The following is a 22,550-nucleotide window of genomic DNA, read 5'->3' as shown; positions in this document are numbered from 1 at the left end:
ATCCACAGAGTCTCATTGTCATCTCATAAGTCTTTTCAGATGTCATGATACCCTAATAGGTTAAAAAGTAGTGCCACCTCACCCATCTGCTTCAGTTTATTTTTCTGTGCCCAGCTGCCAGGCTCAGGAGTGTGCTATGGCCTATTCCCAATGGCTACATATGTTTACTTTTTATTTTTATTTTTCCATCTTTTCCAATTTTAAGATGAACAAAAGGTATTTGGGGGTTGAAGAATTGCAGCAAATGTAAAATGGCTATACTGAACTGACTCCAATCCCTTCGTTGTGGGGTATTTAGAAGGTTCTTCATGAACGCTGGAAATAAGACAATTAGCTCAGGCATGTTTTATGCCCCAGAAAATAGAGGGGATCTTGATATTAGGGATTAGGCCTGCTCCCTCTAATCAAGGGACAAGAATTTAATTGGCTTGTTTTGCCTGGACTGGCATAAACAAGCACTAAAAGAATACATCTTCTAGGCATAGGCAATCCTCTGAGTAAGACAGGAGGAAATTGTCTCCTTCACAGAACAATGAGGTTCAGATAGGACAGATTTTGACCCAGTTAACTTGAGGGTCTGTGGTCTGTGAAATGTTGAGCAGCCCGGATTCACTTGCTAGGAGTGTGGACACCTGAATAGAGTTGGTTGTTACTGTAGAGCATTTTGAATTCCTTGGAAGTGTGATCTTGTCTGTTCTGCTCTCGTTGAAACAGTGGCTAACCTCTTCCTTCACCTATGTGATCCCTAGTCCATGGCTAAGATCCACGAGAGCTGTACTCTAGATGTTGGATACCTCTGTGATGCTGCTTAGAATTACTATTGATAAACCCATGAAAAACTTACCCGAGGGTCCATGTTTGAAGCACAGAGCAACCCCTTGAGCTGAAGACAGTGCACCAGAGAGCTGGCTTCCTCTTACATCCACTGGTTCCTTTCATATATTTGCTGCTGCCTATGCAGCCCTCTTCAGCATTCAAGCCAAATCCTGGTGCAGAAACTGTGGTGCAAAACACAATAGGGAAGAAAAAGGGGAGGCTATTAAGCCATCTTTTGGGCAAAGGAAACCACTTTGATAACGCCTTTACTACATTTTTATACCAGCGGGGAAGGTTACAACAAGGATACAGCAACACGTGACCATACAAATTCTTTCTTTCTTTCTTGTAAACCCTCAAATATAGAGATGCTCTCTTCCTAAAACATGCACTCCAGCACTTGCCCTCCCTAAACCATATTGGAGGTGCCACTAGACACTACAACAAAACTTAAAAAGACGTGACACAGAGATAGGTGTGTGGTCGTTAGGGAAAAGTAGGGATAAGGTGAATATCCCTGCAGTTTCAGGGTAGTGGGATCATTGAATGGGACAAACTGCTTATTTTTTTTCAAATTCATGTTTCAGAGTGAGAAAGCGTGTTCAATAGATTAGGGGTAGCTTAGAGGCTGTGCAGAAACATATGCCACTGTCCCAATGGGTCGCTCATGTGGAGGAAACATGGCACAGATTTAGAATGAAACACACAAAAGGTGATTGGAGGAATACTTGCAACGAGTCTAACCACTGGCAAATGCCCAGAGTAGCATTCAAACCCATAGTTCTTCCCCCTGCATATGGAAATCAGCCTTGACCCTTCCCCCAGTGGGAACAGTCTAGCCCGATCTGCTGGTCCAGGTGCTCCCTGAACTGAAATCCAAGCAAACCATAATCATTCACCCTGATTAGGGCTCTTCAGTCCAGTGTCGCTTGTCTCCAGTGGCGCAGTGAGAAGGGAACCCTTTCTAGGCATACCCAAATAAGGTGTTAGAGAAGTCCTTGCTTGGCAGTTCCGGCTGGACTGTTCCTAATGGTGCAGGACTGAGACTAATTTCCGTATGGCCGGGTCTAATCTGTGGTCTGTGGCACAAGAAAGATGGTTTTGGGTGCTACCCGAGATATTGCCAGTGGTTAGACTTATTGCAAGCATTGCTTTCATCACCTTTTGTGAGTTTGACAGATTTAGAATGCACAATGAAAGCATAATGATGTCTATGTCTATTGTGAAGTGTTCAAAATTGATAACGATTAAAACGTTTTATATCTAGTACCAAGAACATGAACAAACATCTTAATTAATGTTAAAATAGTTTATCACGTTCCTAAATTTCATAGGTACGAAGGGCACTAAATGCACAGGCACTACATCGGTGCACATTTTGACTTTGGTTATGCCACATTGACATTTGGGTAATTTACATATTTACACAGCTTTTAACTCAGCCCCTATAGAAAAAGACACTGAATTACATTCCACGGTCAAGCAAGTAGTCACTGATTAGAACACGTATCTGATGTCATAATCCAACCTCTAACAGAATTACAGAGGGAATTGAATATAGGTTAAATATTGGCCCTCTCTTGATGGCCATTTTAAGCCCTTTTCTCCACCATTTGTAACACTTTTTCGCATGCGCACTCGATCCCATCATCCCTCCCGCCTGAGGCACTGAGAGAGTGAGGAAACTCATGGCGCACTATAGCACTTTATGAAATAAGCACTTTTTTGAGTAGCATGTCTGCACACTGGCTTTATAAGCATTGTGGCTAACAACACCGATATTGCTTGCCCACTGTAAATATATTTTATTTAATATTTTAGGCAAAAGGACCAGGCAGTTCGAACGCTAATAAACAAATAAACCTCAGACATTTAATGGTATGTCCAGCCCTTACTTAAATGGCAAGTCCTGCATAGGTAATTTTTATCCATTTGTGAGCTCTTCGATTGATTCTATGCTATTAAAGCCTCTATAAATAGGGGTCACCCCCACTCACTTTTCCCTGTGTCCAGATTACATGTCAGGATTGTCCGTTTACAATCTGATGCCTGTCTGCATAGTAATTCTAAGTAACTGAAATGAGCAACCAACATAGAACTGTGATTGCAAACATTTGTTTTGTGTTTGGGTAAATTAAATGTGAATCTGCAAGTCTATTAAAAATCTATTTATCTGTTTTAGTTATAAAAGTGGAAATATCTATGAAGGTCAATGGGAAAACAACATTCGCCATGGAGAAGGGAAGATGAGATGGCTCACAACTAACGAAGAGTACACTGGCACCTGGGTCCATGGAGTTCAGGTAAATGAACAGTTGATGAAATAGTTAAAATCCTGGGTAACACGGCGATAGAAGTGATCACTGCATCATCAAGACCCCACAACAGCATTTGGGATGAAAACCAATTTGTGTTCAGCACTGGAAAGTAAGGAAGTGTTACTTATTGTGTGTGAATAGTTCTGCCCTGGAGTCGTTATCAACGTGAAAGTCGATTGTGACTGTTACCAACCAATAACAGAGCCCCAGAACCTTTTGAAAGAGACGTGGAACAGAAATAGGGTACACGTGAGCACAAAACACATCTACCCAGATTTAAGAGGGCCTAGCGTCTCCTTGCCACATTAGCATAATTTTGTTCCCACTAATGTGGCTCAACGAGGCCAAATTTGCTGTACCAAATTTACAAAGCTGCGCAATGCATGCATTGCACCACTTTGTATCCCCTTGCAGCACATTATGCCTGCACCACACATAATGTATGCAAGGGGTGGTGTTCCTCCGTTAGGGGACGCAAACATTGCACAATAGAATGTAGGAGATTCCAATGCGCCGTTTTTATCAGCTATTTTTATCGCCTGACACAGAGCAGATATTTAAAGGAGGCACATCATTGTTTCCAATGGGTTCCTATGTAATTTGCAGGATCAGCACCAAAATGTTTGACGCTAATCCTGCAAAGTACAACAATAGTGGCAACATTTTTGATGCTATTGTCCCTAACCTGCGCCATGGTGCGCTGTATGTTTAATACAGTGCACATATTGTGGCATTGGGGGTGCTAAGGGACGCAAGAAAAGTGGAGCTGCATTGTAAGCAGCGCCACTTTTCTTAAATGTGGGCCATCATGTGTGAAATATTGCATGACCCAGGTCAAAACCCAAGCAGAAGTGGGAAATTCCATTGTGAATAACTAAAGATTACTACATGTGGAAAGAACTATTAATATGATGAACTCACAAAAATTGTATCTTTGTGACCCTGGGGCTTATGCCTTCCTTGTTTATAAAGTTACTCTTTTGTCAGTGTTAAAAAAAGCCCTGATGATATGCAAGTAAATGTTCCAGAATCATATTTTTCCATCTGTGCACCTACCACTAAACCAAAAAATTGCCCTTGAAAGTCCACCAAAAGGTGGTTGTGGTTTAAATGCACATATACAGCAAAGGTTTTTTCCCTTTCCTCCCACAATGAAAATACTGTTTCATGTGTCAGAAAGCCCTTTTCTGATTCAGTTACATATATGGTGGAAGAAATTGACAGATTCCTGAAAAACTTCAGAAGCGCATTAATCTGTCCTATTATGCCAATTTATTGTTTGACAAGCCAGCTACAATTCCACAGCAAAAGGTTTGTGAGGATATGGAAACTTAAGAAGCATGAAAACTGCTGAGATCCACCTGCACGTAGCTTTGCAGAGGTCATGTCTTGGATGACACTCGGATGTGAATAATGGGGCATATTTATACTTTCTTTTGCTGAATTAGATTCATTTTTTGACGCTAATTCAGCGCAAACTTAACTCCATATGACCGTCTAGTGTCAAAATATTGGAGTTAAAGTTATTTTTTGGATGCGTGAAACCACCTTGCGTCATTGAGATGCAAGGTAGGTGTTCCCGTCCAAAAAACAGACTCTAAGACCCTAGCGCCTTATTTATTCTCCCATGCAAAAATGGTGCATGGGAGGGAGGCAGGCAGGCCTAAATAATGGCGCTAAGCCTGCTTACGCCATAATTTAATTCCTGAGTCAGGGCAGGCGTTAAGGGTCCTGTGGACCCATTTCCATGATCAAAAACCATGGAAAGAGCCCACAGGTGCCCATCCTAAGCCCCAGGTACATCCTCACCCACACCAGAGGGACACCAAAGAATGGGGGACCGCATCCCAGGTAAGTGTAGCTAAGTATTTAAAAAAAAAAAAAATCTAAGTGCAATTGGGGGTCCTGAAATGGCCCACCTGCATGGCACTGGGTGCAATGGCATGCCCAGGGGACACTTGTCCCTTGTGCTGGCCATTGGGGTGGTGGGCATGACTCCTGTCTTTCATAAGACAGGATTCATGTGGTATGAATGGTTTTGCGTCTGGAAATGACACTAGGCTTGTTAAAGGCATTTTTTTTGCCTCTAACCAGCCTAGCGTCATTTTTTGATGCAAAACCCCTTCCCCCATTCCGCCACTCCCACCCGGCTAACGTAATTTTCCCAGACGTTAGCCCACTCTTTGCACCGGCTTGCGGGATTCCATAAATTTGGTGCCCGGCTGGCACCTTTGAATGACACAAGCCGGCGCTATACTTTTTGAGGCAAAACTGCGTTTGTGCAGTTTTGCGTCAAAAAGTATAAATATGGGCCAATGTGTTTAAATCACTTCTTAGAGCCAATTTGGCAGTCAAACAGACCTCAGTGAATGGGCAGATTCCTCTGATGCTGCTATGAACTAAATAAATTAAGTAGTAATGTCTGAACAATAGGAACCAGCAGCATATTAATAGGCAGGATATATCCCACATATTAGGGGTACGAGGTGTATGGTTAGCTTCGGATCTGGCTGGCTTTTATCCTGCTGCACAATGGTGATTATGATTGTGATGGGTGTTCTCACATCAAATCCTCTCAATACCAAAGGACTGCAAAGAACAGAAGAACCTTCTTTTCACTCTGTCCCCTTTTTAGGTTGAGCACGCAAGCACTCTGGCCTATTGTAATCTACCTATATGCTTTTAACCACATCCACTGCATGCCTACCACTAGCACTCATTCATGGGCTTGCCTTTCAAAAATCCTTTGTTATCATTGGTAAATGCTTTACGTTTTTCCCCTGCTTGTGGCAGTTTGGTTACCGCCTTGGCCATTGACCCTGCTAAAAGGATAATTGCACATTTGTCAATATGTTTGACTGCAAGCAAACTTCTTTTTCATTTTGTGTCTCTCCTTCACGCTCATGCCATCCGTGGTACTTTGAATCGGCTCACTTATGTCAACTGTTTTACTTTTCATTTTCAATTTATGTAGCAAGAAAAGTCCAGTTAGGAATTTACAACGCTAATAGTTCTAACTCGAGCAAACGTGAGACCCATTGTATTGCAAATGCTAGTTCCTAAAGGTTTCAGAGTCGAAAAACTGAGTTGGAAAGCTCATCCCACTTCCCCTCCCCAAGTGCTTTAAAATGTAGGATGTGCTTAAGGATCAACAAAACACAATTCAACACATTTTGCTCAGAGTCAAACATTTAGATGGCACTAGTGCTTAATGTCTTAAAAGATAAGTGCCCGGGGACGTTTTTGGTCAGAATCTGACATCCGGTGCTACGGAATGTCACTGCTGCTCTGTTTTTCTATTTCACCTCATGCCTTCATCCACACCACACACTCTGTGTCCCTTAATTTCAGGTTCTTTTTCATCCCTTCTTCCTATCTTTGCGACTGTTTTTCCATCTTTCTCTTACTCCTTTTTTCCCCTATGGCATTTTTCTTGTTTTTGCCCTGGGTCAAAGTCTGAGGAGAAAAAATAAGCTGGGTTCCCAAAAACAAGTGTCATTAGGCCACATCTGCAACTACTGGCTCAAATTAAGCTCTGTATGGCACTCTCTAGAAGATGAAAACCTGGACATGAAAAAAAGGAGGAACAGAAGCTAGATGAGTGGATTATTGATGCAGGATTGGGGTTCCTGAAAGATGCAACTAGTATACAGAATCAATCAAGATTCACATAGAAGGCCCTAGAACAAGATTGCCAAATGGAATTTCTGTGATTGAAGAAATAAAGAACCTGCAACCAAGGGAAATTATCACATAATTGGCAACCAGAAAGGGGATCATTTGAGGAGCTGCAGAATGTTGCATTTTCAATTCCAGGCGAGGTTACTCTACAGTGTCGCTGAAGTTAGAACACGTTCAAAAAGAGATTAACACTTTAAAGATGGAGGCACTGGGACAATACCAGCTACATTTTGAGTAATTTAGGAAAGAAAGCCATATCTGTTTATCCATTAAGGTTTCACTTGATATTCTAGTGTCAGTTAAAAGAAGTGAATTCTGATCTGAGTAAAGTCAATTTTCATGACGTTTGATCAATGACTGCAAGAGCTGATGCTTCCTCACTCTCCTGAAACCCCCGCTAATCACATTGTTCAGTGGATCTCAAGGTGGAATATATATGAACATAGTTAAAAATGCTGTTGACTTCATATTTGAAATGTACTTGTTTCTACCTTCTTATTCCTCCCCAACTGCCCATAATGACTCAGGACTGAATGTACCGTGAGGCATTGAGTTTACTTTAGTTTTCAATTTCACATATTTTATTTTAGTAATATGTTGGATTTCTTTGCCCATTGAGCAACAGTTACCTTTAATGCATATAAAGCTGGAACAGCTTCAGACTGTTTGCATTTGGATGCATGTCACAGATGCCACATAGGAGCTCAAGAGGATAAGTGAAAGGGAGTATCATTGGCAATCCTCATTCTGTAGAGTTCATTTAATACATAAAGAATCCAACTTAGACTAGCTGAGTGTAAGTGCTAAGAAAGGATGAGAACCATAAACTGATAGACTACTGATTCCTCACAATGATGCAAGGTGATCGAACAGGAAATATGGATCAGTGATCTTGAAAGCTGCTGAGAGCCTCAGTAAGGTGAGCACACGTTTGACTTAGATCTCTCTAATGGAGATGTTCCTCCAAGGGGAAGCATATGTTCATTTGTGAGTCTTACGTGAAAAGCTGTCTTGTGGTCAGTCAGCAGGTTGTTTGTTTAAAGGTCGAAACTTCATGAGGTTACCCTTTATTTCCAATTCTGGGACAGCCCCAGAGTTCAGTGCCATAGCATGACAGAATACATCATTATTTTACAGTCACTGAGAAACAGCTGAATGTATCCTCCTAGACTGAGATTGAGGAAGCTTCTAAGCAGGATATTTCATTCTTTGATTTTTAATAGGTAGATGTAAAAAGCATCACCCTCTGCTGAGCAGTTTAAAACCTCATGATCTTCATCAGTGTGGCTTCTCAAACAACACTCTACCATCCAGCAACACTTTAATGATTTGTCTGTTGATGAGACCTGTGATCTCAAATCACTGAAGCAGGGAACTCATAACTAGTCTCATTAATGGGTATAACACTTCACCTCAGATCCAACCAGCTATCACCTAATTACCACTGTGATCACACTGGCTAAGCCAGACCACTTCATGGAATGTAGATAGCCCTTCTTGGGAGAAGACCTTGGGCTTCCTCTATAATTGTGATGCAGCACTTGTGGTGATGCTGGATTTCGCCTTTGATGTTGTGGATCTTGGCATTCTGTGATGGTGTCTTCTGGAATGATTAAATGGTTCCCATCACCTAGTCCTTGAACCATGTTAAAATTGGGTACTTCTTTAAACTCATTAAATGATGCAGAACCAATGGTATCACTATTCCATTTACATGTTTGACTATTATTTGATGTGTCTAAATCCCACCAAGTGTCTTGGCATCATGCTACCATTACACAGATTTATGTCCAAAGTCTGACAAGGATGTCCAAAACCTGCTCTCTTTCATCCATAGATGGATGAAATATTACTCCTTATAATCAGCAAACCTAACATAGTTTATTGTCTTTGGATCTCGGGGTAGGTTAACAGTATCTACATTAAAAATTCCCAACACATGAGGCCTACACCCCTCACCTGCTAATCCCAACATATTTGACCTACACCTCATATTTGCTGAGGAGGCGAAGAACCTTTGAATCCTCTTTGATGGTTACATTGCACTCAAACCTCAGGTTCACACTGTTGCAAAGAACTGTTAGTTCCAATATAAAACCTTTTTGCAACTTCTATCCCAAACAAATTGTGCCCTTGTATTTAGAGCAGAAATTAAGGCACTCCTCGATTACAGCAATGCCCTTTACATTGGCTTGCCTAAAAATCTCTTACTGCTTCTGTAACGTGTCCTGAACACTATTGTGACAGCCGTCTATGGGTAGGGTAGGAAAAGGTAATCCATCTTAATATCACTGCCAGAATATCATGCAACTGGAAAATTCTGGCCAAATATTAAGGCCGAAAGTTTTTAAAAGGAAAGTATATATACAAATAGCCAGTAGTAAATTAATTGTACAGATATTAAAATCCATCACAATTTAAAACCAGAGACAATCAAACACTACAAATAGAAAACACACCTACTTCATGACACATACACAGATTGAAAACCCTGTATTACCAATAAAACACAGTACTCCTACGAGACAATGTATTCACAATAAAAAACTTGATTGCACTAAATACATATACTAAAAACAACAGAGAATTTGTCAACTAAAAAAAAACATTTGCATCAAAGGGGTACATTTCAATAATACCAAAAGATCCAAACTACAATTCTCAGAAAAAAAAACTAATTGCACATATTAGTTTATAAAACAACTGCATGAATCCTTAAAGTGCTTCCCTGCCTGTCATAGACCCTCCCCATGGAAGATAGATACATTCAAATTCCAGTGCTCATACACAGAGCGGGCAACTAGATACATCTTTAAAGTGCTTACGTGCTTTGGTTAGTCCATCAACAGGATAGCAGTCATCAGTAGGATAGCAGCCATAAAAATCTAAAACTCAACAAGTGTGCAAATTTTAAACCAAGCTAAAAAGGAGCAAGAGCAGGAAGAGATTTCATGCACCATTAGCCACTGCTTGCAGTGCCCTTAGCGAACTTGATTTGAGCAACATTAATAAATTTGGTCAACAAAACATTCAGCATCATGTTATCTGGATCCAAAGACATTGTAACGGCCTGCCGGCAGGAGCGGACACACCACTTGTTCTGCAGCAAGGATCTACGCTTCTTCTGCAAAGCTGAGCACAGACAGGCCAAATGTTCAAAAGATTCCTCCCAGCTACCAGAGCCCCTGTACATTAAACCATCCCCTGGGAGGAGCAGCTGACTGGGTAAATGCTTCAAAAAATCCCAAACTCCCATCCCAAGAGCTATACGTTTCTCTTTCATACAAATAATATAAGTGCAGGAGAGAGAGCCAGCTGAGGTATCTGGCCGATACATATTAATTACACCCAAGCATGTTTACAATTGGCAAGCATGACTCTATCTGAGTGGAAAGACCATAGCTGAACACTCTTTTTAGTACTTATTTGTGAAAATTAGGCAATAGATAAAAGTTTTACCTGTCTGGCGAAGCAGACAATACATCAAGTGTCAGGAGAACCCTTTGTAAATGCAATCAATCAATCAATCAACCAATCAATTTGGTGATTCAGGGTGTGTTATGCCATGGCAGATGCATATTTGACACTGTAGACCAGTGTCATCATGAGTCAGGAAACACCTTGGAGATTGAAGTGTTGCTGATATAAGTTTAAAGCTGGATACAACACAACTAGTGTCTGAAGCTGATAGCAGGAACAACTATTTGCATAAACTGTTAAGTAGTGTCATGCAGCAATCCTCCACAAATTCCCCAACCAAGACTGGTGAGACAGCTTCCTGCTTCCCCTGAACCCCAATCTGTATTCCTCAGGGGTGAAGCCATACTTTCTTATCAGTGCCTCCTTCACAGGGAGGTACTCCTGCCTGTCACTCCCTTTCAGTGCCAGTAGGGCATCCCTTCCCTCCTCAGGAATATGTCTCCCTAGGCCAGTCCCCCAATCCTTCTCAGGGATCCTGTGTGCTACCAGAGCATTCTCATATTCCCTCAAACACTGATATATGTCTTCCACCTTTTGGAATCCAGGCACCAAGTCTGTGGGCATGTGGAGATTGCCACTGCACTCAACATTGCTGCTTCCACTGAACTACACCTGCAGCGTTGGTGAGTCCAGACCTTTCAGACTGCGCTCAGCTGCGGGTCTCTCGCTGGCAAAGGCCCTCTCTGCTTCTGCCATCCTCTCCTGGACTAAGGCCTTCTCTACATCAGCCCTTCTCTCCTCCATAGCCAGCTGCGCCAGCTGCAATTTCAGGTCCCTCTCTTCCCGCCCATCTCTGAGCTCATCAGGCATCAAGGAATGGGAGGTGACACTGCTCCTAATACTGGGCTCAGCAAGGGATTCCCTATATATAGGGTCAGGGTCTGCCCTGTCAACTGGCATCCCTGCCCGGTCATTCCCTCCTTCCAGGTCAGTCTCTTTACTGCCCACTAGGGATATGGTCTGGAAACCCTCCCACTGAGAACCCTCACTCAACTCAGGGTCTTCCTCTGGGTACCCCTTAGAACTACTACCCCCGGGGATCTGTGGGTAATCTTATGCCACCCTTGACAAAAAATATAGGGTTTTCATGAGGTCCCCACTCTCTGATAGTCCCACTCCCTACAGAAAGCCTTTAATTGCTCATGAGTGTAATCAAACTGGTTGTTTAGGACAAAGGTTAAGCCCATTTTGACAAGGTAGACGAAAACAATAAATACACTGCAAAGAAAACTCCACAACCAATTATATGAAAATAAACTGTATTGCACAAAACATCATTAGACCAAAACAAAATGTATCAGTAGTACCCTGCTACACAAGCAGTTGTCAGATGTTCACACCGGTTACTAGTACTCTGCAAGAATAAGCAGTAGTGAGGTAAACACATAGGTTACTAGTATTCTGCAACACAAGCGGTAGTCAGGTCATCATTATCATAAATGCAAAATAAATAAATCTTTCCATCATGGACCTGTCAAACCAAACCGTATCCTCCCAATACTTGTACTGCAGGTCCTGAAAGGTTTGATATCACAGCAAAGCAAAACATAACAAATCACCACAGGTCAGAACATACGGCATAAATTCATATGGGGGCATAAACAGAACAGAGAACTGCAGAAGATGAGGCAATCACCCCGGACCCCTTAAGTCAGGACAGTCACTGCACCACTGCACTTCTTTCTGGAAATATACAGTCCTCTTTTACAAAATACGGTATTCCAAGGAGGCTGGGCATGCACGGGACCTCTGTCGAGGTTTCCCTCCCCGTCCTTCCAGCTGGACTACACTGCCCCAAGAGGGGCTTACCCCCGCACAAGACCTGAAGGGGAGGGTGCAGGCCATGTGCAGTTCCTCCAGCAATGGGGAAACCCCTTGGGTCCCTACCTTATAGACAAAGTCATCAGGCAGCCACGTGCATCAGCGCGCCTCCTCATGGTACAGTTATTTTCCTCCCAGCCACCTTGTAGCAAGTGAGCATGTCCTGAGCCCTCCAGGGCTTCCCAGGCCACTCCTCTCAGATCCATGGGGCTGCTGCCTTCCAGCCAGCAGTACAGCGGCTCCAATCCACAGTGGCAGCTCCTTAAACTCCCGCCTGGGTCATGGCGGTGATTCCCACAAAGGAAGTGCCTGTGAATGCATCCAGGCTGCCATGGGGGGCTTCTCACGACCTCTCCTCCGACAGGGAGGACGGACCCTTATACAAGGGACAAAGGGGCACTTCCCGGTGCCTGAGGGGAAGAAAAAAAACCTCCGAAATAAGCAAAGTTGAGCGCTCTTCAGGCGCTGAAGCGGAAATTAAGCACTGTCCATATGCTGTTGATAATAAAGCAAGGAGCACTCTACTCACCCTCTACTCTGCCCACAGCAGGAAACAGCGCTGATCACACACTGTAGAGACACGAAGGCAGGGGGAAAGGGGCACACCACCCGCCCACTGGAGACAGCTGTGAGGGCACAAGGCTTCAGGGCTCAGGTGAGCAGGCCAGCACAAGGATCCAGGTGAAAGCAGAGGCAGTCCCTCTAGTGACCTAAAGCACTCCCAAGGTGGTTCTTGGTGAGTCCTTCTAGCATCTAGTGCCCAGTTCTTTAGCCCAGTAGTGTCTAAAAGTGTGGGGGACAACCCCCTGTACTTATACTCATTTTGCTCAGCTTCCACAAAGTAGGGAAGAGGGTTACAATCAGCATTATCGGTTCCAGGAATGTCCCTTTCTCCTTCAGCACTGGCTCCAGACATCAGCAGGGGGTGAATGAGCCCTTTGTGTGAGGCCAGGGCACAGCATTTACAGATGCATTTGTGTCTGTCTCTACCTCTCCCAGCCCAGGGAAATCACTCAGTATGCAGATGCAATCTTGTCACACCTCCTGTGTATTGGCTGTCTGAAAAGTATGCACAAAGCCCATATGTCACTCTGCCCCAGACGTGGAATTGATTCAAGCTGCAAAAAACCAAAGTGATAAGCACAGAGAAATGCTCACTTTCCAAAAGTTGCATTTCTATAATGGTGATAAAAAATCCACCTACACCAGACTGCCCCTCATAGAGCAGAAATAACCCATAGCCATATGCAATGGCTTTGCCAATGCAACCCTATGATAGAGCCAGCCCTCACAGCAATGAGAAACCAAATAGGCAGTTTGCCACTACTAGGACAGGCCACATAATAAGACACATGACCTACCGCTTACTTACACACCACCCTGCCCTTGGGGCTCCCTAGGGCCTAACTTATGTAGTGTCTTATATGTAGTAAAAAGGGAGTTCCATGCCTGGCAAATAAATTTAGATGCCGGTGCCCTGTGGCTGTAAACTTCACATTCAGGCCCTGCAGTGGCAGGCTTGAGACAGGTTTGCAAGGCTACTTCTGTGGGTGGTGCAAGCAGCGCTGCAGGCCCACTAGTAGCATTTAATTTACAAGTCCTGGGTATAAGAGATACCACTGCACAAGGGACTTACATGTACACTAAAGAAGCCAACGAGGTGTAAGCCAATCACGTCAAATTTATAAGGAAGAGCACCTGCACTTTAGCACTGATCAGCAGTGATAAAGTGCTCAGAATCCTAGAGCCAACAAAAAGGGGTCAGAAAAATAGGAGGATGAAGACAAAATGTTTGGGGATGATGCTACAAAATGAGTCAGGCTCAACAAGTAGTGAAATGGTGGTCTTCTAATTGACCAGGTGTTATTCATTGGACAGCAAGTAGATGCTGTGGTTAAATCAGCCACGATTCACCTTAGAGCAATGAACTCCCATTGTGTTGGTCCAGTAAGCCTATAATTATTCACAGGACAATTCATGTCAAGTCAACTGTTAAGGTCTCTGAACGTTTTCCATCTACCTCTGTGCATTTGAACAGTGCCAGGTTGTAGATGTAACATTTTCAAGCATTCAGTTTTGGAACAAAATCCAATTAGAATTACTTCTAAGTAAAATATGGGACCATTTAAGAGAAAGTTTAAATACTGTCTTTGACAGTTGGAGTGTTGGGAAATTACCCTTTCTGAAGGGTCACCCCTGACTTTTTGCCTTCCTCCTTCTCTTTTTCTGGCCTAGTTTTTGCTGGCTTATGGAATCTGTGCACTTTAGCACTGCTAACCAGTGCTAAAGTAGTTGTATGCTATCCCCTAGAACATGGTAAACTTAGCCCAAATCCAATATACATATATGATTTATTTATAAGTCCCTAGTAAAGTGCACTACATGTGCCCAGGGCCTGTAGAATAACTGCTGCTAGTTGGACTGCAGCACTGATTGTGCCAATCACTTAAGTAGCCCCTTAACCATGTCTTAGGCCTGCTCTTGCAGAGCCTGTCTGTGCAGTTTGCACTTTCACTTCCACCTAGCAAGATAAACCTCTTGCCAGGCCTAAACCTTACCTTTCATACATATATGTTCCCCATGCAACCCACTTGGTAGGGGAAATGTAATTAAAAGGCAGGATACGTACTTTTAAGTTTTACATGTCCTGTTAGTGAAATACCCTCAAAGTCAACTTTGTGTGCCTGCAGCCGGTCTCCAATACACATCTGGTGTGGGTGACAGCTACACTATGTGCATTCCCTCTAGATAGCCACAAACAGAGGAAGGTTAGGTGTGTCTGTGTGCTCATCTGCATTAATCTGCATTCTGATGGCTCTTCCTGGACAGGAAGGGCAGTAGGGACTGACACACCTGAATAGACAGTTCCTGTCCCCACACAAAGGGTTGATTACCCCCTACTGATTGTCTGGAGCGAGGGCTGTAGAGGAAAGGATACGTGTGCACTTCAGAGACCCTTTTTTGACATCACCCCCACTTCAAAGGCACATTTGGGTATAAGTACTGGGTCTCTGACCCCACCAAATCAGACACTTCTGTATCTACAACTGGACTCTGTCAGAAGAACTGCTGTGCTGCAAAAAAGCTGTCACTCTGCTGGACTGCTGACCTCTAAGGACTGCTTTTCTGCTGTGTTGCCCCACTGCCTGCTGCTCTCTGACCTTGCTGAGGGAGAACTGGAATCTGCTGTGTACCTCAAAGTGATCTCCGAGGGCTTGTTGGCTTGCTTCCTGTTGCTAGAGACTCAGGAATATTAAAGTCTTTATCCATGGTCCTGTACCTGATTCACTGGAAGTGGACCCAGATACTTTCACCAGTGAAATCAACACATCTACCTGCTGGAAGCTGCAACTGATGCATCAATCCTGTTGCGGTGGTAAAAAAGCGCATCACACTGGGGCCCGAGCAGTACCTTCAGAATCGTTTCATTAACTGATGCATCCTCTCCCTGCTAGAAGCAGCACCAGGTGCATCATCATCAACGCAGCACTGAAACTACTGCATTGCTGCCACCATTGAAGGACTATTGGCGCATCCCTTCAACAGCGTGGAGAAGCCCAGTGCATCAGCTTCAGAATCAATGCATTCGAGCTTTGACGCTCATCTTTGGAAACAAGCGCCTTGCCATCAATGCATAGGAAAAATCAACGTATCCTATGGACTGTGGAAGTGAGCAACACATCTCGCGCTTGCGACCAGAATCAAGTACTCTATTCCCCGGGACTGCACGGCTCCTTTACCCGGCCTGCGCTCCACCACGTTTGGCTGGAATTATTGTCTTTGCCCCGTTCCAGCAGGACCTCTAGTAACCTCTAAAAGACTATTTTCTTGTAAACACTGGATTCTTCTAATTTTCTTAAATTCATATCTCAACTGCTACTCATTGGATTGTTGTTGTTTTGGTCTTGTTCTATTTATACAATTATTGGCTATTTTTTCAAAACCTCCATGGAGTCATTTTGTGATATTTTCATTGTGTTACTGTGTGTTTGTGTTGCACAAATACCTTACACATAGATAAGCCTGACTGCTCTGTGCCAAGCTACCAGAGAGTGAGCACAGGTTATCTTTAAGTGTGTAGCTGACTTCCCTTGACTAGAGTGGTGGTCCCTACTTAGACTGGGTGCAGCCAATAGAAACCCCATTTCTAACTTAGAGCAATAAATGCACTTGTAAAATTAACTGACCATGACCATGACCATTGTGAATTGACTTAGTTATGTGAATTGTATGTGGTTTTGTTCTTTTATTGAATGTATTTGTGATATTGCTGTAAATTCTGGTGGTTCAAAGCAGGCGTGCTTTGAAGGTGCTTATGGTCAGTGTTTCATTTTAGCTGGTGGTTGCTGGAGGGGCCCACAGGCACTCGTTTTTGGGGAACAACACTTATTTTTCCTCATCAGACATTACAGAGAGCAAACGAGGGACAAACATACACAGGGGAAAGAAGGAAGAAAACAAAGACGGAGTAACGTGACAAATGTATAAAGCAGGATCCTGCAATATGATGTAAAAGGAGCTGGGAGTGTCTGGCAGTGGTCTAATGAGGCATTACGGCCTTGACTCATGTCCCCTGGCATGGCCATTGGGCCCAGTGCCATGTAGGGGGCCCAAGTTAGGCCCCCCATGGCACTTTGAAAAAAAAAGAAACTGGGGCAGGGAAGGGCGCCTGTGGGCTGTTTCCATGGTTTCTGACCATGGAAAAAGGCCCACAGGTCCCCTAATGCCTGCCGTGACCCAGGTGTTAAATAATGGCACTAAGCAGGCTTAGCGCCATTATTTAAGGCCTTCCTCCTCCCGTGCGTGATTTTCACACAGGAGGATAAATAAGGCGCAAGGGCCTTAGAGTAATTTCTTGCCCGGAACGCCTACCTTGCATCTCATTGACGCAAGGTAGATTTCCGCAGGCAAAAAATGACGTTAACTCCAATATTTTTTATGCTAAACGGGTCTAGTGTCAAAATATAAGTATGGAGTTAAGTTTGCGCTGAAATAGCGTAAAAAATGAAGCTATTTCAGCACAAACAGAGTATAAATATGCCCCTTATTGTCATTCAGTGTGCTGACATTTAATGACACCTGCCTCGGGTTTCGAGCACAGCTTTGGCACCGGCACTCTTTCTTTTACAAATAAAGCACTGGTTGTGGCTGCATAAATGAGTAAAATAGTTATTCAGACTGTTCAGACTAATGTATGTGTCTATGCAGTCACTATTAGGATCACAGTCAAGCATGACACAGCTCAATAGATATCTTAAAGAACAGAATAAAGCTATGACATTGTGTCATTTGAACAAGCATGGATGGACATGATCCATTGTGTTTTGCAGTTCATCCAGTCTGGACAACGGGCTCTTGGGATCCTGCAAATGCTTAAGCAAGAAAACTTAGCAAGCTCTGTGACTCACCTCCTGAGATGTGGTGTGACCTACAGTCCCTGAACGTGAGCCCATCCCAAAGCATGGAATGCTGGAATTTTTATTTCCTCCATAATTAGCTCAGTGTTTCGGTGGTCAAGTGTGAGAGGAGCATTGCCTTCTCAAGGTCAGTGAAATAGCCTCGATTAATCAACAACTTCATTGTCACCTATAGGGAAGGACGAAAATATCTCTCAGAATGTCATTCACGTTGCCAATTGAACCAGGAAGGATATGGGCTCCCTCTACATTGAAAAACACTACAATCACTACCATGACCTATGTGAATGTCCTTGTGTAGGATTTGAGAGTGCATGGGTAGACTCAGAACTGGTAACTGAAATTCATGACCAGAACCTTAGGCAATGGCTATTTAACAATGGTCTGCAGAGATTGAAGTCCTGCAGGTTTTCAGGCATGCCGCACGATAAACTTGCACACATTGATTTTAAATCTAAATAGTTTATACAGACAATGGTATCCTGTCATCGTGGACTGGGTCTGGCTCTCGCTGACCTATGATGGACATTCTTGACTTCAGAACTCAGTGTGAAAGAGGTACACATGTGCAATGCGTTCATAATATTTCTTGTCCAAGACAAAATCTTGGGTATCATCTAAATATATTGATTGTTGTCTCCTAAGGAAGTTTGTTTATTTCAACCAAAGAACTGGGAGCCATCATCTTTCTTGTTTGCTGTAATAATAATAACTTATTTTGTATAGACATTTCAGATTAGAAAGTACTTTGAATCGAACCATTTTCTTTGTTTTGCTGCTGAGAAGAAGACATTACAACCAAACAAAACTACTGTGATCTTTGTGGTGGCCTGAAACACTAAGGAAGCTGTGTGAAAAGAATTCCTATAAGCATAGTACTAATCCAAAATGCAGCGAATGAAAATCAGTGGATGGGCAGATATGCACATCTTTTGAGACATCAAGTGGAAGGCAGGCAAGAAATACTAAGCCAACACAAACACTAACGATTACTAAAGTCCTTATTGCATTTTCTATGCTACTGTTGAATGCAAATGTATTATGGGAGTCACTGGAGGGAGACAGTGGTGGTCATTGGTAACATACCTTTTGACCCCACTGATTTCTGGGTTCATGAAGGCAGTATTAGGAACAGAAAGTAGACAATCCCTGTTTACTTTCTGTAGTTTACACTGTTTGCTCTACTAGACCTTCAGAAGAAAGCAGGAGTTTGATATGTGTATAATGGTGGGAAATGGATCAACCCTGTGATGGCTTTGGGGTCAAAGGGTGAATGATGTCACGTCTTTTACCTCTAACGTTTTGGTGGATTAACGTCCATGAAATGTAGTACTTACCTTTTGACAGTGGACAACTATAAGACGTATGCAAAACTTGACTGCTCTCACACAACTTTCTATTTCTCTGTTCTAGACTGGATATGGTACCCATACATGGTTTCTGAAGAGAGTACCTGGATCTCAGTACCCTTTGAGGAATGAATATATTGGCGAGTTTGTCAACGGAGCTCGTCATGGACACGGGAAGTTCCTCTATGCCAGTGGTGCTATATATGATGGCGAATGGGCGTGTAACAAAAAACATGGTTTGGTCAGTCCTGGCAAATGCAAAACACATTCATTTGAAAAGTGAAGGAAATAAGTCCTGCTATGATGGACTCTCTTTTGTTTATCTTTCGTTTCTGATTTACAGCTGCACGAATGATAGCATTTTGTTTTCAATTTAATAAGATAAGAGGTGAAAAGGGGTATTTGGGGGAAGTAATGGGTCCTTGATGCTAAACATACTGCTTTCATGGTTCTACAGATTGTATGTTTGTGTTTGCTTTTTATAAACATAAATAATATATTAATGGTGTCTACAAACCATATAAATAAATTAGTGGGTAGAACCTATGTGTCATGCTTCCTATGCATACTAAAAGCGTACTGATATCTACAGTGTCTTATCTTCATTACAAAATACATTTGACCAACTCAAATACATTTACTGCTACACCACTAATCAAATGTAATTATCATAAAGGTATACTAAAACACAGTAGGGAGGGCATTTGACAAACTCACAGGACAGAAGTGCCCTATGAGGTTAAGTGCAATAGTACTTGCCTACAAATCACACCACAAATATAACAGAATTCATAAGACAAAACAGTTCTCATATAGCCAACACTGCCTTGATTAAAAAGTGAGTAAATGAACCTCTGTTGTTAAGACTGACAAGGCACTCCATAGAAGGAATTTACCTTTGATAATTCTCACCTGCCACCTTGACCAATGTGCATCGGCCTTTCTTAAAGCACTGTACACAACTTAAACTGTGATCCTGCTAGATGTGGTGTTGGTTAGTCAACGGGGTCAATCAAGCAGGGTAGTTTTTAGATCTAAGATGTGAATCCTCTTAGGAAACCGGCTTAATTAACTTAATATAGACATATGTTTCAATTAAAATTGAACTCTATCTGTTCCAAGCTGGAATGGAAGGGCCTCAAGCTGTTCACTGCATCAAATGAGTCAATAGGTTGGAGAATAGAGTAAATGCTTAAATATTAAACATGGTTCTCCAAGGGTACACGGGACTAACAGGGATTTAGCAAAAATAGGATTAATTACAGTCACCCTTTACTAAATGTATATAAATGATGAACCAAGAGGACAATGGACTGAGCCAAAGTTACTGGAAACCGAGGAGAAAGTGGACTCAGTGTGAAGTACTAAACAGCTAAGGGGCAGTGGCTTCAGTGTGACTCAGTATAAGAGGATAATGCCACGAGGGTGAGCTGCAGGGTAACTGAAAGGTAACTGGATTAATGCAGTACTGGAAATCAAAGAGGTTAATGTACAGAATGCAAGTTACAGGAAATGTATAGAACGCCACAAGGGATGTTAGAGGGATATCTGCGATGATGCTAGACTCAATGTAAATGACAAGAAGGTAGAAAAAAATCTGTTATGTTATTTGTATGCGTATGGTGTGCTAATCGCCTGTGACGGTATCCAGACACTTTCTTTTTAGTGTGGCATGCAGCTGTGTCCTGGTGAGGTTAATCGAAGAGCCTCAGCTCAGGTCCTCAGCTTCTTGTGGAACTCGAGAAGCGATGAAGAGGCTCTGATGTGGCAAGGGAGGTGGTTCCATGCATTGGAGAGATGTATGAGAAGGTGTGGCCTCCGGCTGGGCTTTTGTGGACTTGGGGTATACGTGCCAGTGAGAGTCCAGCTGAGCGGAGTTGCTTGGGAGGTGTGCAGAAGTGTATCCGACTGTTGAGGTATGCAGGGCCTGTGTTATGTAGTGCTTTGAATGTGTTTGTGAGCAGTTTGAATTGGGTGCTTTTGTGAATTGCGAGCCAGTGCAGTTATTTGAGGTGTGGAGTGATGTGCGTGCAAAAACATAGGTTAAGAATGAGTCTTTGTGCTGCATTTTGTATTGTCTGGAGCGGGTTCAGGAGTTTCTTAGTGATTCCTGCCTTGATTGTGTTGCTGTTGATTAGAGGCTGTGTGACAATTTTCCTGGTGTTCTCGGGAAGCCATTTGAAGATTCTACCTAGCATCTTAAGGATGTGGAAACAGGTGTAGGTCACTGTTTATGTGGACTTTCAAGTTGAGCTTGTTGTCCAGGATGATTTCTTGCGTCAGCGGTTTGCAGGGTGATGGTCTGAGGTTAGTTGGCCACCTGGTGGAGTCCCAGGCAGAGGTTTTCCCCCAAAGATCACTACTTCAAATTTGGCAGTGTTTAGTTTGAGGTAGTTGGTTTTCATCCCTGCGGCTCTTGCGGTCATGCATGTTTTGAAGTTGTGTTTTTGTAGGAGGGGTCTTGTCTAACAGGGAGAGTATTAGTTGACTATCGTCTGCGTATAAAAGTATGTTGATGTTGTAGGCCCTGCTGTGGTTTGCTAGTAGAGTAGCGTAGATGTTGAATAAAGTAGGGCTAAGGGCTGATCCTTATGGGACTCAACATATATGTGATTCTTTGCTCTTGCTGTGTAGGGTGACAAGTGTTTGTCTCACACATACAATGCTTTATACACCAACGTCAACATCGTAAATGTGATTCAGGCTTGCTCTAGAGGCCATACATAACTCAGCAATGTGATTCTTGGGTGGCACACTGCCTGTGTGAAGCAATCTACAAAACGTGATAGATTTGTGCTATTGTTCTTGGTGGTATATGGAAGAAGTGAATTAGAACGGACAGTGTTTATACTGATTATGGACCTTGCGATCTCAGTCCATTTCAGCTCAGCCAGACAGGTATGTGCTTTTCACAGGAACCTAAGAGGGGAAAACTATAGCGCTGATATGTGTTTCCATTGACTTTTTGAACACAAATGGGGGTTCTGGTTTTATCTTTGGGTAAATCTTGGTGTCCCCAGCTCTAAACGTAGTATCCCTGACTCGTTCCCATTTTAGAGTAGTCCATTTGACTACCAGAAGGAACACCCCCCTGGCTTTATTAAGGCTTATAAATTGTCATCCAGCCAACCCTGCAGCTTAAATATATTCTGTCAAGTACTCCAAAATGTCACGAGGTCCATTGATAGTTGGAATACTGCGTGTGCCTGTCAGTCACTGGAGAACTAAGAGTAATTAGCATGAATGTTTGTCAATAGGGGGGCTATGAGGACACTGGTGCAGATAAAGTCTCCTTCATGAGAAGCATTGACAACAGTCCCATTAGTCCATACAGCATGAGTTACGCTGCGTGCTGCTAGGGAAGGAAGGGTACAGTGTGTGAGCTCAGTGTGTGCTACGTGGGAATTCTGATTGGCCTAGACTAAATGTGGTTAACTGGGTAAGTAAGAGGTCCCTGAGATTAATCGGCACCGGGAAATTAGGATGGCAGCAGCAAAAACCACTGACAACACTAAAGTTCCCATTGGTGCACAGTACAAGTGTGGACAGTATGACATTTTGGCATCAGTATGAGTCCCTCAGACTAGGGGCTCATAAATATGCCCCTAAGTGTTTATTAATGGGGAACTGTAATGACCCTGGACTAAATGTGTGCTACTGGTTAACTA

At 43.0% G+C, this 22,550-nt stretch overlaps 1 protein-coding gene across 4 annotated transcripts in view; it reads left to right on the top strand.

The window, feature by feature from the left end:
* The window catches only part of RSPH10B (radial spoke head 10 homolog B), a 232,302-nt gene that overhangs the window by 79,027 nt on the left and 130,725 nt on the right, over positions 1-22,550 (top strand). For all 4 annotated transcript variants that reach the window (XM_069210152.1, XM_069210149.1, XM_069210150.1 and 1 more), the window contains exons 7-8: positions 2,999-3,119; positions 18,947-19,123. In XM_069210152.1, the coding sequence (XP_069066253.1) occupies positions 2,999-3,119; positions 18,947-19,123 (298 nt within the window). The remainder of the gene's footprint in view (positions 1-2,998; positions 3,120-18,946; positions 19,124-22,550) is intronic.

Source organism: Pleurodeles waltl, chromosome 10, assembly GCF_031143425.1.
Source record: "Pleurodeles waltl isolate 20211129_DDA chromosome 10, aPleWal1.hap1.20221129, whole genome shotgun sequence".
Lineage (NCBI taxonomy): Eukaryota > Metazoa > Chordata > Amphibia > Caudata > Salamandridae > Pleurodeles > Pleurodeles waltl.
The sequence above is the reverse complement of the archived record's forward strand: the minus strand, read 5'-3'. Positions and strand labels throughout refer to the sequence as shown.